This window comes from Vulpes lagopus, chromosome 8 (genome assembly GCF_018345385.1).
Source record: "Vulpes lagopus strain Blue_001 chromosome 8, ASM1834538v1, whole genome shotgun sequence".
NCBI classification, from domain to species: Eukaryota; Metazoa; Chordata; class Mammalia; order Carnivora; family Canidae; genus Vulpes; species Vulpes lagopus.
Window position 1 is genome coordinate 40,155,078 of NC_054831.1, and position 18,193 is coordinate 40,173,270.

Below are 18,193 nucleotides of genomic sequence, written 5' to 3' on the forward strand. Positions count from 1 at the left end.
TTCTCCCAATTTCATCTCGTTCCACCTACCCCCCCAGAACTTCAACCACAAGGAAATATTCATTGTTCATATTACAACATGCTCTTTTTTTTTTTTTAATTTTTTTAAATTTATTTATGATAGGCACACAGTGAGAGAGAGAGAGGCAGAGACACAGGCAGAGGGAGAAGCAGGCTCCATGCACCGGGAGCCCGATGTGGGATTCGATCCCAGGTCTCCAGGATCGCGCCCTGGGCCAAAGGCAGGCGCCAAACCGCTGCGCCACCCAGGGATCCCACAACATGCTCTTTTTACAAATCTCTGCCTTTCCACATTTCCTCTTCTTCAAAAGCCTCTTTTCCCGTTCCCAACCATTTCCTGATCCAACTCCTTTCTCTAATAAGCATTTACCACATTTATTTACCATGTCTATCCCCCCAGGAAAAGAAAAGCATCTCGAGCATAGGGAATCGGCCTTTTCTTCTCTTTAGCTCTAGAATCAAATGATCAACAAAAATTTAATGACTAAACTGTAAGGAATCAACATCAAAGTGATTTCTTTTTAAGAGTTGCAGTTTTAAAATTTCTCCTTAGGTGGAATTGAGTGAAAGGAAAAATGCAAATGAAGCATGCAAACTCAAATCTCAAGGTGAATCTGGAAGAGCCAGAGAAGATAAGGACAGCAGTGCAAAATATTCAAAATTTGGACTCTCCTGAAACTTCAAGGTTGTAGGACCATGGCTGTAGATACACATAACATGTCTGACCTTATCACCTACCTCCTTAGAAATCCTTCAATGACTTTTAAAGATAAAGCGTCATCCTTAATTGGTTAAGGGGCCTCCATAATGAACTTGCCTCTATCAACTTACAGCGTTATCTCCCACTCTCTATCTTACTTAACTTTAGCCACACAGACCTCCTTTCCCACTTTTTTTTTTTTTTACCTAAGCAAATTTGCCAGTAATCTTCTTTCATATATTCTATCTCAAATGACTTCAGTCTATGCTTTCACTATCAGCCCAAGGATTCCTTAAGTTACCTCCATTATATGGTGAAAACGAGTCCATTTTAACACATTTTATTTGGAAGGCAACACAGTATATGCTGACAATGCTGTATTGTCAGTATAATGCTGACAATGAATTACGGGGTCTTGGGCATATTTAACCTCTTTTGTCTTGCTGTCCTGACCGTAAAATTGAGACAACAGCAGTACCTACTTCATAAGATGATCGAAGGGATTAAAGGATAGTTCGCGTAAAGCACTTAGGATGGTGTTGCTGTACCCAAGAGCCCGATATGCGTGGGTAATTAGCACCTGTACTCCATTCCATGCCCCCCTCCTCCCCACCCCAACAGCTCCATTGCTCCTCCAGCCCAGGAACCACATCAGCCTGACTCATTGCTGCGTTCTTAGCCTGGGCAAGGACTCTGGACATAGCAGGCCTTCGACATATTTATTTAAAAAAATAAACTGGCAGAGCTTCGTGTTCTACTTCTGCCTTACTAGCTGAAAGACTGTGAAGTATGCTTCGTTCACCCTCACGAAAAATGCAGTATCTACCTCAAGGAGGTTTTGTATTAAATAACGGGATACATCCACCAAAGCACATGGCACCCCTTCAAATACGGTACCAACGGCAGATGTTTGTTATTCATCAAGCGGAGGTCGGCGTCCTCCCTCCCCTCCGGCACGTCTCGTCCCGACCCCAACCTCCTTCCAGCCCACACCCTTACTGCGCCCTTGGCCCCCGGTCCCTCGGGACTCGAGGCGTGGGAGCTCCGGCCCCGCGCGGCTCCCTCCCCGCGCCCCGCGCCCTCCTTCCTTCCTCGCCCGGACGGACGCACTTCCGGCGGATGTGGGGGGGCAACCCCGGAAACGGAAGTGAGCGGCGGGGCCGGCTGACGGTAATAGGGCCGAGCGGCTGTTCACAGAGCAAGTGAAGATGGTGAGTGAGAGACCCTGCGCGACCCGTGTTCCGGGCGGGCTCGGGACCCTGGCCCGGGAGGAATGGACCGCCTACCCCTAGCTCGTCCCGGGGTAGCGGCGGCGGCGGGAGGATGAGGTCGGCCTCGGGCGCCATGATCTGTCGAGTCACGGGGTTAGGGGGTTTCGTGGCTTGTGGCCCGAGCAGGGCTGCCCGGCGCGGCTCCCGCGACTAGCGCTTCGGCTTCGTTCCCTTCACTTGTTTCTCTCGATTTGCGCCGTCTGATCCCCAAGCTCCGCAGCACGCCGCTACCCCCTTCCCCGTAGGTGGCACCGAGCTGGCCAGGACCAATGCGAAAGCGCAGCGTTGTTCTGTGGTGCGGCGCTGCTGGCTGTCCTTCGCAGGAGGTTGCGAACCTCGGGGGCCCAGAGCCCTCGAACTCCTCACTCACCCCTGACCTCGGAACTGCTTTGCTAACAAATCCGACTGTAAAGCCGCCTTTTTAACTCCCACGTTTACAAACATTTTTGGGGAACTTGTAGTATGCCAGAAGTTGGAGAGGGGGAAAATCAGATGCCACTCCCTGTTTGTCAGTGTTTTTAAGTGCATCCCTCCCTCCCCCTTTCTCTCTTTTTAACTTAAAAGTTGTGATGCTTGGGAAAGACTCCTGAACGGCCGTGGCCCCTGACTCTGATATGAGGCCATCTAACTCTAGAGAGCCTCTAGAGGTGGTAGTGCTGATTTTTGGGAAGAGGTTTTATAAACACTGAGGTCTAACTAGTGAGGCTTAAAACTTTTCAGAGATTTGCTTTCCTCTGCTGGTTTAATAGAAGCATCAGGTACCAATCCTGATATTTTACAGAAGGAAATTAGGAGAAATAACGGTAAAGCCCAGAAATCAGAATTCTCCTTTTCTTTGTGCATAGAAGAGACTTTTCTTCTGTTACTTTATAATAAAGCAATCTGGGAGGAGGAGAATGTTGATGTGGGAAAGTACTAGGAGATGCATTTGGAAAGGTACAGTCCTGTAACTCTAGACCTGGAAAGAGTTTAGGTACCTGGAAGGATGAGTAAAGGGGGCCAGAGAGATTGTATGCCTTGATCATAGTCGCATAGTAGGTTAGAAGCAGGCCACCCTAGATTCCAGATTCTTTTCTGGATCAACCTTGACTTCTGTGTAGGGGAACCTGTTTTGTAGGTTCTTGAGTTTCCGGTTAATGACGTTGGACTTTATTTTTCAAGACATTGATGAGTCCGTAAACGGTTTTTTAACAGTTTGGTGAGGGAGATTATATGTTTTAGGAAAACCTTGATATGCAAAATTGTAAAATGGAAAAGTCTAGACACAGCAAGACCCAGTCAAGTGCTGTAAAAGTTATCCAGGTGTGAGATCCTGAAGTAGAGTGGTAGATTGAAGGAACCCTGAAAAGATTAAAGTACCTGACCTAATAAAATACAGATATATTAAGAAATCAATTTAAATGTTGGTTTCTCAGAATAGTTTCCTCTAGAGTAGTGTAAGGGTGGATACCAAACTGCCTGTAGCTGTTTTGTGTTTTTCTGCAGAATTAAGGGATATTGTACTTGAACAAATGATTAAAAGTTAGCTTTTGTGTTTTAATCTGTTGTAACATTTATTGCATTTTATTTGCTTATTTAATTTATCTTCATTAGACTAAGCCCTGAGAGGTAGATGTGTGTCTTCAGCATCTACCAGCGTAGTAGATGTTTAATAAATATTTGGTAATTAAATGTTTTATAGTATAGATGTGTAGGGTGATAATATACTAGTGCCAGATATACTGTGAGTCTTTGTTTTTGTTCTGCTATGATGATTAATCATCATAGGGAGTACCCTGGTATAGAAACCAAATACTTTCTGAATGTCCTTTTTTTTTTTTTTTTTTTTAAGCTTCTTTCCCATATTCTTCTAGCTGTTCTGTTCATTCTTAATCCCACTTCCTTATTCTTCCTTAAGGGATAGTATTCCCCAGGATTGTGTCCTCAACTTTTTTCATTCTGTGCTAATCATTACAACCTAAAGGAGGGATCTTTCCAATGAAAGTAAATCTGATCATGCCATAACCTTCAGAGGCTCTCTATCAGTTTCAGAATAAAACCTGAATTTCTTTGCATGTTTAAGCCTTTTTGTTTTTTTCATTTTGCCAACCTTTCCTTTGCCTCACTGAGACATCTAGTTAGCTGGTCATGTCAAACTACTTGTAGCTTGTTCATTTATATCTTTGTACCTTTAACCGTGTTCTTTTTTCTTGGATTGCCTTTCAACATGACGATATTCAGCGATCAACTCAGGAATGGTTCCTACTCCCAAATTTTATATTATTTAGTGTACCATGTATAATTAGTCTATCATAATGCTAAGGCTCATCATAATTGTCTAGACTGTGGGCTCTTTGAGGGCAGAGACGGCTTTATTTTTTTGTCTAATGTTTAAACAGTGTTTTTTATATAGATGTTTAGTGTGAGTTTTAAAACATTTTTTGTATTTAATAGTGTTTTTATTTGTGTTGTAGAATACCAGAGGACTTGGATCTCAGCTGAAGGACAGTATTCCAGTTACTGAACTTTCAGCAAGTGGACCTTTTGAACAGCATGATCTTCTTCGAAAAGGGTATATGGGAGAATTGTGACTTAGAGTTGGTTATAATAAAATATTTCTGTGAATTCTTTTTCACAATATTTAAAAAATGTTTTGATAGGCCATAAATATATATTTAATTTGGGATATAGCAAGTAACATACCTTAGACTGAGGGAGGATGGGAGTGGATATTTTCTATAATGGAAGACATGTCTTAGCAGTAGTGGGGTTCCAGGATAGGACATCCTTCTAGGAGGTGTTAGCTAGTAGCATGATTTGGTAGGCTTCTTTTTACTACTGCTAACTTGGAGAGCCATTTGTCTCCTTATCTTATTGATTACTGGAGTAACTCTCTGGGAGACAGTAGAACGCAACAGTTAAGAGCATACTCAGGAGTAGGCTGCCTGGGTTTTGATCCTGGCTCTGCTTTTACTAGATGTATGACTTTGGGCAGGTTACTTAATTCCTCTACGTCTCAATGTCTGTATCTGTGAAATAGAGCTGTTAATAGTGTAAATCTTATTTTGAGAAATAAGTGAGTTAATACACGAAAAATACTTACAATAGTACCTGACATTGAAAAGCTCTCAGTAAGCGTTAGCTACTGTTACTTTACTTTTCTAGCTTCAGCACCAGTTGTACCCCTTCCTTGGTTTCCTCCATGTTTCTATATATTGAGGTCTCAATTTCTGGTACTTCTTCTTGGCAAGTGGCTTTTCTGCTTAATCAGATAAGGGTAGTGCCTAACCCTGTAAACATCTGTTTTGAATTTTTGAATTTTATATGTAACTTTAAGTACTTTGGCTCACTTTAATAAAATGTCATTCTAATATTGGTGTCTAGGGACAGACATAATGCCTCATTGTTGTCTTTCCATTTTCTAGTGAAAGATGCAGTTTATAGTCTTTGGAATTAGAGATATAATTTGATTTATGGTATAGTATGATCAAATTTGTAAAGCTAGTCAGGTTCTGGTGATTTGTTATTTATTTATCTTTTTCTAAACAAAATGCTCCTTTTTCTTCCCAGGTAGACTTTTAGATTGCTGTAAACAGAACCATTTTCTTTTTTTTTTTTCAGAACCATTTTCAAATTCTGCTTTTAGGATAATATTCTGTACAAAGATAATATTCAATAAATGATTATTGCAGGATTTCTGTGGTTCCTCTCAGCTCTCCAATCATATTTTGGCAATAAGGATAGTCCTCTTTATATATATAGAGTGATAAAGATCAGTGGTCTGGTTCTAGCAATATATGACCTTATATAGTAGCTGTTCAGTAAATGTCAAACCTATTGTTTGGCATGTGTTTATTAAACGTATATTGAATATGTATAGATCTGAACAGAAGAGACATAGATTTTTTTTTTTTAAGATTTATGGGTGTGCAAGTAGGATATGGGAGGGAGAGAGAGAGTATCCTCAAGCCAGCTCCTCACTGAGTGCAGAGCCTGATGTGGGGCTCGATACCCAGATGCAGAGGTCCATGGACCTGAGCCAGAACCAAGAGTTGGACATTCAATTGACTGAACCAACCATGCCCCTAGATTTTTTCTATATAATACAGGAAGCATGTCCTCAAATAATAGTAGTTTTAATCATACTTTATTAAATTTTTTCTAGATATGGGGTATCGATGTGGGGCTCGATACCCAGATGCAGAGGTCCATGGACCTGAGCCAGAACCAAGAGTTGGACATTCAATCGACTGAACCAACCATGCCCCTAGATTTTTTCTATATAATACAGGAAGCATGTCCTCAAATAATAGTCGTTTTAATCATACTTTATTGAATTTTTTCTAGATATGGGGTGTCACTTAATACTTTTTTTGAAGGGTTCACCCTAATGAATTGACCACTAGTATCTATAATTGGTCCATTTTAAAAGTTACCATATATAGTAAATTTGACCTTTCTTTAGTGTTACATAATGCATTATGTTATAATTCAGTTATATGAATTTTGATACATATATCAATTGCTGCAACCATTTCCCCAATCAGGATACAGAAGTGTCATCGTTCCTAAAAGCTTCCTTGTGCCATTCCCTTATAGTTAACACCTATTGATGGATGCAATTTTGAGCTTTAGGTTTTGAGTGGTTTATAATCTCCCTTTAAAAATTTTTTTTTTCCCAGTCTACCTTGTGTGAAAAATGAACTTTTGCCCAGTCATCCTCTTGAATTATCAGAAAAAAATGTAAGTACATTACCCATGTTTTTATTTTTATCCTCTCCTAGAAGTATACTTTTAGTAATACTTAATGTGATTTCATTTATTAAGATAATTTTGATGTTGAGCATTTGACCGTGAAGAATACAAGGACTTATTTTCAGTATCCTTGTAGAGTAGGCTTTGAATTATCATTATAAGCTTCCCTAAAGCTCTTTTTCTACACTTTTCTCTGTCTTTTTTATGGACTTTTTTTTTTCTTTTAATTTTAACTAGACTCCACTCCCAGCATAGGGCTTGAACTCAAAACCCTGAGATTAAGAGTCACATGCTCTAACAACTCTTAGCCAGGGCCCCCTTTATGGACATTTCTAAAGGCCAGTCTCCTTTTCCATTCCTCTCATAATACTTCCTCATTTGATGAGCCTGTTTTCTTTTATATCTTTCCTCTGCCGTGTTAGCAGTTAACATCCAAGTCCATATCTCTAGCCTTGACCTTTTTCTCAAGTTTTGCATTTCCCAAGTTACTGAGGGACATATCTTCTTGGTAGGCACAGTAGATACACAGATAAATGTGACATAATCCACAACCTGGAGGGGCTGAAAATTTAATGGGAGGACAAGCAGTGGATAGGCACTTATAAAATGCTATAGAGGACCAAGATGGAGCAACCACCTGTGCATAGGGCTAGTGGAAGGCTTTGTAGAGGAATAGGCATTTGAATTGTTTCAGATCAGTATTAACTAGATTGATAGGGAAGGGTCACCCCCAAAGAGAGTATATAGCCTATACGTAGGAGAAGATCCCTCCCAAAGAGGGTATAGCCTGCGTACATGCTATAAATACAACTTAAAGAGTTTCTAAATACATTCAGAGCAAGAAGAAAGAGGTATCTTACTGCTTCAGGAAGATGGTACAGTGTTGTTATTGATAAGTTGGGGCTCAAATTAAGGGAGATTATAGTCTCACTTTTCCAATTATTAGCCTGGCCACTAGATTTGGAATATTGGTTCAGTTCTGAGCAATACATGTTAAAGAGAAACTGACAAATCTGAGTGAGACTGACCCAGATGGTGAAGAGTTTAAAAATTGCATAAATCATTTGAGACTCCGTTTACATCAGCTGCTTCTGTGTAGTCTCCTTAATCACTTCACCAGCCAATGGCAGTCTCTCAAAATTCTGTGGCTTATTATCTATTGTTAAGTCCTGTAGTGTGGGTTGTATAATTGAACTATATAGATTTAGATTCTATTCATGAGAGACACACACAGAATGAGAGAGAGAGAGAGACAGAGACAGAGACAGGGAGAAGCAGGCTCCATGCAGGGAGCCCGATGTGGGACTTGATCTGGGTCTCCAGGATCATGCCCTGGGCTGAAGGTGGCGTGAAACCGCTGAGCCACCCGGGCTGCCCTAGATTTAGATTCTTGACACCATACTTAGTAGCTAAGTGAATTTGGGCAAGTTCCTTAATCTCTCTTTAAGTCTTGGTTTCCTCATTTGTGAAATGGAGTTAGTAATAGCCCATACCTTGCATATACTGGCTTATAGTAGCTCTCCATGATTGGGAGCTGTAGTGGTGATGGTGATGGAAGATGACCATCATTATTTATACCAGTAGTTCTCAACAAGAGATAATTTTACCTCTTCCAGGGGACATTTGGCAATGTCTGATTGTCACAAGCGGTATTGGGAGAGAAGGGTCTTTGGTACTGGCATTAATTGGATGGAGGCCAGCGATGCTGCTAAAAGTCCTACAATATATAGGACAGTACCCATCCACCACCACAATTATGTAGTCCAAGGTGTCCGTACTGCCAAGGGTTGAGAAGCCCTGGTCTAGTTGTAATATCTTCCCAACTAGATCATATAACCTCCTCCATAGTAGACTGCTTTCTGGTATATTACCACAGAGCTTAATTGTAATTTTGCATGTGGTCGTTAATAATTTATGTGTTGATTGATAATTCCAGTTTGACATCATATTATAAGGTAGATATATATATATTCATCAAAGTTTATAAAATTGAATTTTTTATTTTACTTTATGAGGATAATTCAATATTTATTTTTTTTAAGACTTTATTTATTTATTAATGAGAGACACAGAGAGAGAGAGAGAGAGAGACAGAGAGAGAGAGAGAGAGAAGCAGGCTCCATGCAGGGAGCCTGATGTGGGACTTGATCCTGGGACCCCAGGATCACACCCTGAGCCAAAGGCAGATGCTCAACCGCTGAGCCACCCAGGCATCCCATAATCCAATATTTAAAGGAAACCCTTCAATAAGAACTTCAGATTATATATATCTGTAATAAAATATTGCATATTTTATTGCATATTTTCCCTAAGAACCATTTGTTAAAATTTTATACTCAACCTAAGTAATTAAAAACCATACTGTTTCTATTGAAGGAAACCCTTCAATAAGAACTTCAGATTATATATATCTGTAATAAAATATTGCATATTTTATTTGCATATTTTCCCTAAGAACCATTTGTTAAAATTTTATACTCAACCTAAGTAATTAAAAACCATACTATTTCGTATCTTACCTTAGACTTAGTGTATATGGGCCCAGGTCATGTCTAAACTGAGCACTAATCTCTCATGTTTTTGATTGAACCCTCCCTCCCGCCCTGACCTAAAATCTTATCAAGAGATTGTAGTTTAATAAAAAATGATCACAAAAGTCGCTTTACCTTACTATAATTAATGTTAACTCAGACCTTTGTAGCAGTCCGCAATCCTATCCACTACCCATTTTGGGAAACTATGATTAGAATTCATGGGTCAAGTTGATTCATTTTGCCTGAATTACATTAAATTGCAGTAAAACTTTTTTAGAAGTAATATTAGTGTTTAGTAAAAGTATGATTCTAGAAAAAACAGCTTATTAAGACCCAATACAAACTGGACAGATATTAGAGTTTTGGGTCCCCCTGCCACCTGGGGAACCTCTTACCCCAAAAAGTGGAGTTTAAATATTGTAGCTTAATTTAACAGGATGGTATAATGGGTTTGACTATTTTTTTAATGAAGTCTTTTGAATTAATATACTTTCATATTTAGAAATTCACTATTTTTATCACTTGTATATAGCTTTCTGGATCTCATTTTATTTATGCCTTTTCTTTGTTTTATCAGTTTTATGGTAATTCTAAAACACTAAGATATTTTGTAAATGTACTTTTGCAATGTGAAAAACATTCCTTAATTTAGCAGTTTTGTAAATCCAATTTTAGGTGTTAATTTCACGTTGGGGAAGTACAACTGTGTGCCTGATAAAACAAAGACATATATATTCTAAAATTTATTGAAGAAATTAATAAAAGTACTTTGTTTTTATTTCAGTTATGGATACTAAAATTCTTCAAGTGTTGTTGTGTTACATATGTATCAGTGCTGTTTTGAAAGCAGAATGTTGAGTGTAACATTTAAAATTATATTGTTTGCCTTGTAGTTCCAGCTCAACCAAGATAAAATGAATTTTTCTACACTAAGAAACATCCAGGGTCTGTTTGCTCCACTAAAATTACAAATGGAATTCAAGGCAGTGCAGCAGGTGAGCTTATGGATGTCAGTTATGATATGTTCCACATGTGGGTTGCTATGAGTTAGAAGGAGTCTTCTGCAGTACCTAAAGCCTTACCTTCTCTTCTCCTCCATTGCCTATTCTACTTTGTCCCTTTTCAGGGTATGACCTGGATTCCTACTTTAAAGAGAAAAAAGAAGGCCTTAAGTGGAAAACTTCAAATTATGAGCTTAGTGCCAAAGCTTATCTGTATCTACTTTCATGTTTTTCTGTCTTTAGGGGGTTATATTGAATTTGAAATACCTCTAGGAATATTCAGGTTGTGGTATGTTTGTATATAGGCAGTTTGTATATAGTTATGTATACCTGTTGCTCAGGAAAAGATCTTCAGAAATGTCCTTGGAGGTGTTTAAGAACTGTCCTCGACCTGTGCTCTAGATTCTTTTTTTTTTTTTTGTGCTCTAGATTCTATCGTGTCACGCTATGTCAGGAAGTAAGATCTTTTTTTTTTTTTTTTTTTTTAGGAAGTAAGATCTTTTCATGGATCCTTTCTATAACTGATATCTTCATCCTCTGTCTGCACTTGGACAGACTCATCAGCAGTGTTTACATACATTCTAACTTTTTTTGTCTTTTAAAACAAAAATTGTGTCAGTCTCTTTATTGCACCTTCTTTATAAGTGTGCTTTTGCAGGTTGAGTGTCTTAAAGTTGCCTCCATTTGCTATATGCCCCTTTACCTTCTATTCATTCAACCCACTGTTTTCTGGCTCTCATCACACCAGTGAAACTGCTCCTGAACAGTGTGGTTATCTGTATGTTTGCCTTCCTTTTATTTGATCTCCCTGTGGTGTGTAACACCAGTAACTCCTTTTTTCCTTGGCTTTTAGAATACCACACTTTCCTGATATCTCTCTGTTTCTGAGACCTTATTCTCAGGTGTTTGTGTATAGGTTCCTTTTGCTTTTTTCTTAACTTTGAAATACCAGTTTTGTAGGTCCCATTTCCAGTCCTCATCCTGTTATTTCCTGTTTATTCCTATAACTTTTGGTATCATTTGTATGTTAATGACTTCCAAGTTTTAATTGTCATGAGCTGTAAACCTGTAGACTTCTTCAGTTGGACACTGTGAAGTTACACAGGCACTTCACATTTCACCTTTGTAAGTACAGGGTAACTCATTATTCCTCACATACTCCGCATCCTGTGTGAACAGGTTGCTTCCTAAGGGCAGAGATTGGAACATGCATGAGCCTTGGTTGTCTCACACCGCACCTCATCTGTACCTCCACCATCTAGTCAATTACATGTTTTCACCAGTGCTAATACATTGGTTTTGATCACCTACTATGCCACGTCCAGATCACTAATGCTGAGCTTTGTTGCCCTCTGATCCATTGTACGTGTTCTAGCCACAGGAACCTTTGTAAAATACAGATTTGATCATACCTCTCTCCTTACTTTGCCCTCAAATTAAAACTCAACTCTGTAACATGGCTGTTTATGAATTGACTCTCCTTGTTCTCCACCATACTTGATAGCCTCCTAAAACTGCTTGCATATCCCAGCTGAGTTTTTTCCTCACCTTTTGGCTTTTGTACGTGTTCTTCCTACTACCGTGTCTTTTTCAGTAAATTCTATTGATACCCTCAACTGTATTGTCTAAGTCATCCTGGAATCTATGTCAGAACTTTTTCTAAGGATCAAGCTCTAAAAGAGCATGTGTGGCTCTAAGTCAGAATAACCTGGATGTGAATCTTGGTTCCACCATCTACTGATCTTAAGAACTTACAAGTTAGAGACCTTTCTGAGCCTCAGATCATTTGTTTGTTTTTAATGTGAAATGGAGTTAACCGTAACAACAGTGTAGGGTTATTAGGGTTATTCCGAAGGTTAAATGAAATAACGTGTTTGGCACAGAATCGTTAGCTTCCCTTTTATTTTCCTCCCCACATTCCAGCTACATATGGCTCATATTTCGGGCCTAGTTTTAATCCCGTGTAATTCACACATCCTTGCCTGGGATTCTGCCTCCTCCCTTGTCCCTGTGCTGTCCCAACTCTTGCTTGTGGGTGTGTAACAGCTGTCTGCTCATCACTGTTCATCACGGGCGCTTTCACGGTACCTACCAGGTATCTACCAGGCCCTGTGCTCTCTGGTTTAACTTACAAGCTCCGTTTTTGTTTCTTCCACTGTCCTCCTTACTTTCTTTTTAAAGGAAAAAAAATAAATATATATGTGTGTGTGTAATACATATATATATATATTTCATATAATTTTTGACAACTTAGAGAAATTTTTTCATCCTAAACTCTATAGGCCATTACTAATTAAAAATATTATTAGTCTAGATATTTTTCTTGGTGGAAATTATTCTAACAGCATCCTTAGATTTCAAAGTTATGATAACTTTAAAATACTAGTATCCTGTAGTTATTGACTAGCTATTACTCTTAGCATTCTTTTGTCAATATCCAAAATAACCTGCGTTGTTTCGATTATCATTGCTAGACAACTAACAGAGAACACAGAAACTGAAAATTTGGTTTGGCTGTATGAAAGTTTATTGAATACTAAATATATGCCACCGACTATACTATATACATACTTTACACCACACCATCCTGTTTGTTTGAGAGGAAGGTGATACTATCTTGTTTCACAGACAAGGAAATTGAGAGTGAGAAGATCAGGTAACTTAAACAGCCATAGTATTGTTAAGTAGTAAAACAGTTTGACTCCAGGTCTCTGACTCCACAACCCATGCTTGCTCCACTACATACTTATATACCAGTCTGCAGTATATATATTTAATACTTAAAAAAGGTAGATACCACTAGTTCAGAATGGTTTGTGTAGGAACACCTGGGTGGCTCAGCAGCTGAGCATCTGCTTTCAACTCAGAGCATGATCCCGGGGTTCTGGGATCGAGTCTCATGTTGGGCTCCCTGCACAGAGCCTGCTTCTCCCTCTCCCTGTGTCTCTGCCTCTCTCTCTGTCTCACACAAATAAATAAATGAAATATTAGGAAAAAAAAAAAAAGAATGGTATTGTGTATTTTGAAGACCCCACAAGTGACTGGTCTTTCTTTCTGGTTACCAATACTGTTTGAAATGGTCATAACTTAAGCATTTACGATGAGCAATACAAAACAACATAACAAAGTGAAGTAAACAATTCACTAAGTAGAATAATGCTCTTATTGAGTTGGAATATCTTCAGGAATTTGATCATCCCACCTTTATTAGGAACTAGATATGACATTAGGCTCTGAGATTTTTGCATTTCATCATATGTATTGATGTGGTATTCCTGGGAGCAGAAGCAAAGCCCCCAAATATGTACAAAGCTGATGGGATTATTATGTGTTAATAAAAACCATACTTTTCAGTGTCTTTATATATTTTGAATAAAGCTTCGAGGAATTTTAAAGTTTGGTTTGGGTCTAAAATAGGAACTGGTGTTTTTTTCCACTGGTTATTATCGTTTTATTTAGTTTTGTGAATTTTACAAATAAAGAATGAATGAAATTAGATTATGTTTTGGTTTCTTTTTTCCCCCTTGGTTTTCTCTAATCTTACCCTTTCATATTTTTCCTGAAGGTTCAGCGTCTTCCATTTCTTCCAAGCTCAAACCTTTCATTGGATATTTTAAGGGGTAATGATGAGACTATTGGATTTGAAGATATTCTTAATGGTGAGTGTCATTCAGCACCTTTTTATGGAGCCCTAATAATGAAAAGGCAACAGAAGCAAACAAAACCGACAGCATCCTCATCATTATGGAGTTTATAGCTCATTGGGTTTACTTGTGTTTATTACAATAAGACAAAATTCAATCATAACAACTGTTGTTTAACTGATTTTAAAGGTGGAAGTTAGTTATGGAGGTGATAGTCACTCAGTAAACTAACGACGGTCCTTCATTTCACGTCCTGTGGTTATAGTCTAAGATGTGAATAAGTCTAAGGTGTGAATCTAATAGAGTATATAAGGGTAGCTTAAACAACAGTTGTTGTTTCAGTATTCAAAATATTTGTGGGATATGACTAGTTTTTTAAATGACTAGAAAAAAAAGTTTTCTTAAAAAAAAAAAAAAATAGCTTCCACCCCTGAAGAAATTTTGTGATTCTATAGGTAGTGACTAGAAAAGAGGAATCTGTAATTTTTAATAAAATTCCTTGGACACTTTTATTATGTATGAGATGAATAACTTTTAAGTTAGAACAATACATGCAGCAGCCTCTATTTTTTCTGATCTGAAGAAGATAAACAAATAGAATTCTGTTTAGTATTGCTTCTGCTCATTATGCCCTAGCAGTTCAGGAGAAACAGAAAAACCCAACAGGATTAAATTATATTAGTTTTGCTTGGCTGCTGATGTCTGGTAAGGAAATGCTATGGACACAACAGAAGTCTGATGAGCCTCCCCTTTGAGAATCATCCCTGAGGGAAGTTTTTCAATGCAAGAAAATCTGGAATTCCTAAACTTTTTACGTTGCACTTATACCTTGTTGTAAATTAGCGAAGTGATAGTTCATGTGTCTATATTTTTATCTTTATGTTAGTTACAAAAATACATTTATTTAAAAATCAACTCCTGCCTTTTTGTAAAGAAAATGAGTGGTGCTTGTTAAGCATTTACTCAGTCAAGTATTTATTATGTGTCCGGCACTGGGCAAGCTCTGAATATACAGCAGTAAAAAAACTTTTCTACATGGGGAGATAAACAGATAAAAGCAAACATAAAATTACAAATTGTGATAAATTCTAGGAATAAAAAGGGAGTGATACAGTTTGTTGTTGAGTGGGAGAGAGAGGCACTTCTGGGAATATGACATAACTTGATTGCTAAAAGATGTGTGAATTAGTTAATCAAAAGTAGAGGGAAGAATATTTTAGGCAGAAGAAGCAATATGTTGGGGGGTTTAACCTGAGAGACAGCTGAAGAACTCTGAAGGGGTTTTAAGAGGTTTTCTTTCCTTTCCTTTCCTTTTTTTTTTTTTTTTAGAAGATTTTATTTATTTATTCATGAAAGACACACACAGAGAGAGAGAGAGAGGCAGAGACATAGGCAGAGAGAGAAGCAGGCTCCATGCAGGGAACCCCGATGTGGGACTTGATCCCGGGACTCCAGGATCACGCCCTGAGCTGAAGGCAGATGCTTAACTGTTGAGCCACCCAGGCATCCCTAAGAGGTTTTCTTAATCTATAAGCTAAGAGGTTGGCTTGCTGTGGTTTTATGGACCCTGGCAGAAGACAGGACTCCAAGAGTCAAAGAACAGTTGATTACCCACAGCAGTAGAGGGGCTGGAGTATCAGCTTTCCTGTTGGTTTCCTGAACCCCAGCTCTCACAGAGCACCAAGAAGAAGGTCAGATGATGCCACATATATAGTTTGAGGAAACCCCACCCCCACCCCGATCAGGACATCTGAATCTTCCATAATAGTAAAGAAGCCTTCCTGTTCTGTGCTCCAGAAGAGTCATGATCTTGGTCTTAGGCTGTTCACTTTAGAAACAGCTTTGGAAAGAGAGTCTAGAACAAAGGCAGGCAGTGTATCCAAGACTTACAGAATTGTAAAAGACTTATATAGAGAATTGTCTCCCAACACACATGAGTGTGTTAAGAAGGCCCATGTGGCTACAGGGTTTTGAGTTAAGAGTTGGAAGTGATAGGGTTTTCCTTCTCATCAGGGAAGTACTTGGTTAAGAAAAATCTGTGCATTTTACAAGGAAGGGAAGGGACTGAGGAGGGCAATAGTAGAATCAAAACTAGACTTTCAGTGCTAAAAGAGATCTTCTGTTTACTCCAGTTCCCTCACTCTAAGGTGGTTAAACAGACTGATGGAGAGGCTTAGTCCTCCCTCTTGGTCTCACAGGAAGGTAGTGGCAGAGCAGAATCATAAAGGCCATTGCCTTGCTGATGTGGTGTATGGTTTTCTGATATAAGTGACTTATTTAATAAGCATGTACTTTATTAAAGTTAGAGCTTAAAGCAGAGTTTAAAAGGTATATATAAAAGTTATATAAATTAATATATTCTTTGTTTAACAATTTAAAACATTACAGCTGAAACTCAAGCCCTCCATGATTACCCTCAAACCCATTTCTCTCCCTTATTCTTCACTTACTTGCTGTTTTCATTTAGTGTATTTCCTTTAAATTTTTAAATTAAATTAAAAATTTAATTTAATTTTTGAGAATATGTGTGTACGTGTGGATGGCTATTTTTACAAACTGATTTTACGGTTCATTGGTTTTTTAATCCTATTTGAGGAATAGAGGGCAGAAATGGAAAAAGGCTTTAGCTTACTATTAGCATTAATTTTAAAAAGCTATTCTATGTGTATTGTACAGTTAAAATAAGACTTTTGTATATTTGCTATCTAAAAATAAGATAGTAAAGATTTTAAAGATTTTCTTGGTCTCAAATTCTGATTTATGTTTGTGTACGTAACAGCACAAAATAGAAATAAAATGTTTTTGTAAACTAGATTAAAAGACTGCTCAATCTTTTAATTAGAAATTGTTTCCTACAGTCATCTGGGAAGCTTACTGGAAAACTTGAGTTTTGAAAAAGGAGAACTTTTTCAATCTGTTGTCTTTTTTTTTTCTCCAGTCAACTGTATTGAGGTATAGTTGACATACAATAGAATGTACTCATTTTAAGTGTACAGTTCTGTGAATGTTAGCAAACGTGTACTACTGTGTAATATCCCCCCAGTCAAAGTATTTATCACCCTATAAAGCTTCCTTGAACCCTTTGCAGTCAGTTCCCACCTTTGGCCTCAGGCAGCCACCAGTCTGTTTTCTGTCACTTTTAGTTTTGCTTGTTCTAGATTTTTATGTTAGTGGAATAATTGATTTTATCTTTTTTTGAGAATCTTTAATATGTTTGTTTTTGTTTGTTTTCAGACCCGTCACAAAGTGAACTAATGGGAGAACCACACTTGATGGTGGAATATAAACTTGGTTTACTGTAATCTGTTGTGCTGTTCATGAAAATAGAGGGGCTGCATGTTGTTTATAGTCATCTTTTTACTATAATTTGATGTATACAACATTAAAAGTACTGACACATGAGAATTTTTGCCTAAATAGTATTTGTGATCATTTGAAATGATTTAATCTTTGGTTTATGGCCATGTGACAGTTGAAGCACTAAAGGGAAATGATTTTAAAATTCCCAATTTATATGAAAACAATAGCTTTCTATATGTCTTTCAAAAATTGTTGTTAATGAGTATTTTAAAATTGTACAGGTTTCAATCCAGTCTGTTTTCTGGGTATCCCATAAATTTAATTTTGATTACCATTATCAGCATTTGAGTCTACAACCTTCATAGTAGCATCTCAGAATAAACATCTGTAATTGATTTCACTGGTAACACTTCAAATTAAGTACAGAGTAGGGTATTTATATTTTACCTTGTTTCACTATAGCCTGTTGATACTTACAAGAAAAATACTGGATTTATTGATGCTATTTTAGAATTGTAGCTATTTGATTCTTTGAATTTGAAAAGTATAATAAGTTCAAAGGTTTTGATTTTGGTCTTGTCTTTAAAATGAAAAGCCAACCAGCATATGTTGATAACCTTGTTGTAATGCATAGATTTATATATCACAAGATGATTAAATAGAAAAAAATTACAATATTCATGTACACACACTATATCCCTGAACAGATTCCATAATTATTTAAAAATAAATTTTCATTATGGTTGTTCTTTCTTATGAGATGTTCCTTATGAACTTGGTATACAAAAATTCATGAGTTTTAGATTTAATCAGTAAATGGGTCATCTTTCACTAATTAAAAAATATTTTTTGATTATCAATTTTTCGGGAACATCTTAATTGGTTAGGTCACTGATTTGCAACTGAAGGCTATATTGCTTCTCCCCTTTTAGGGGCCAGGGAGGAGGGCATCTAATAATATGTAGAGATGTTTTTGGTTTTCATGACTT

At 37.7% G+C, this 18,193-nt stretch overlaps 1 protein-coding gene across 1 annotated transcript; it reads left to right on the top strand.

Annotated features, from left to right (window-relative positions):
- Nucleotides 1-1,818: 1,818 nt before the first annotated feature.
- On the top strand, nucleotides 1,819-17,309 carry LOC121497291 (proteasome maturation protein). Its single transcript, XM_041766711.1, has 6 exons — nucleotides 1,819-1,931; nucleotides 4,445-4,542; nucleotides 6,653-6,713; nucleotides 10,153-10,254; nucleotides 13,826-13,919; nucleotides 17,139-17,309. Exons 1-6 carry the CDS (start codon nucleotides 1,929-1,931, stop codon nucleotides 17,204-17,206), a joined length of 426 nt encoding a protein of 141 aa, XP_041622645.1. The 5' UTR covers nucleotides 1,819-1,928; the 3' UTR covers nucleotides 17,207-17,309.
- Nucleotides 17,310-18,193: the final 884 nt, after the last annotated feature.

What these genes read in the sequence shown, in the direction of transcription:
- LOC121497291 (XM_041766711.1), top strand. An exon ending in AATTCAAGGCAGTGCAGCAG is followed by an intron (nt 10,255 to 13,825) that starts GTGAGCTTATGG and finishes TTTTTCCTGAAG; the next exon opens with GTTCAGCGTCTTCCATTTCT. An exon ending in ATTTGAAGATATTCTTAATG is followed by an intron (nt 13,920 to 17,138) that starts GTGAGTGTCATT and finishes GTTTGTTTTCAG; the next exon opens with ACCCGTCACAAAGTGAACTA.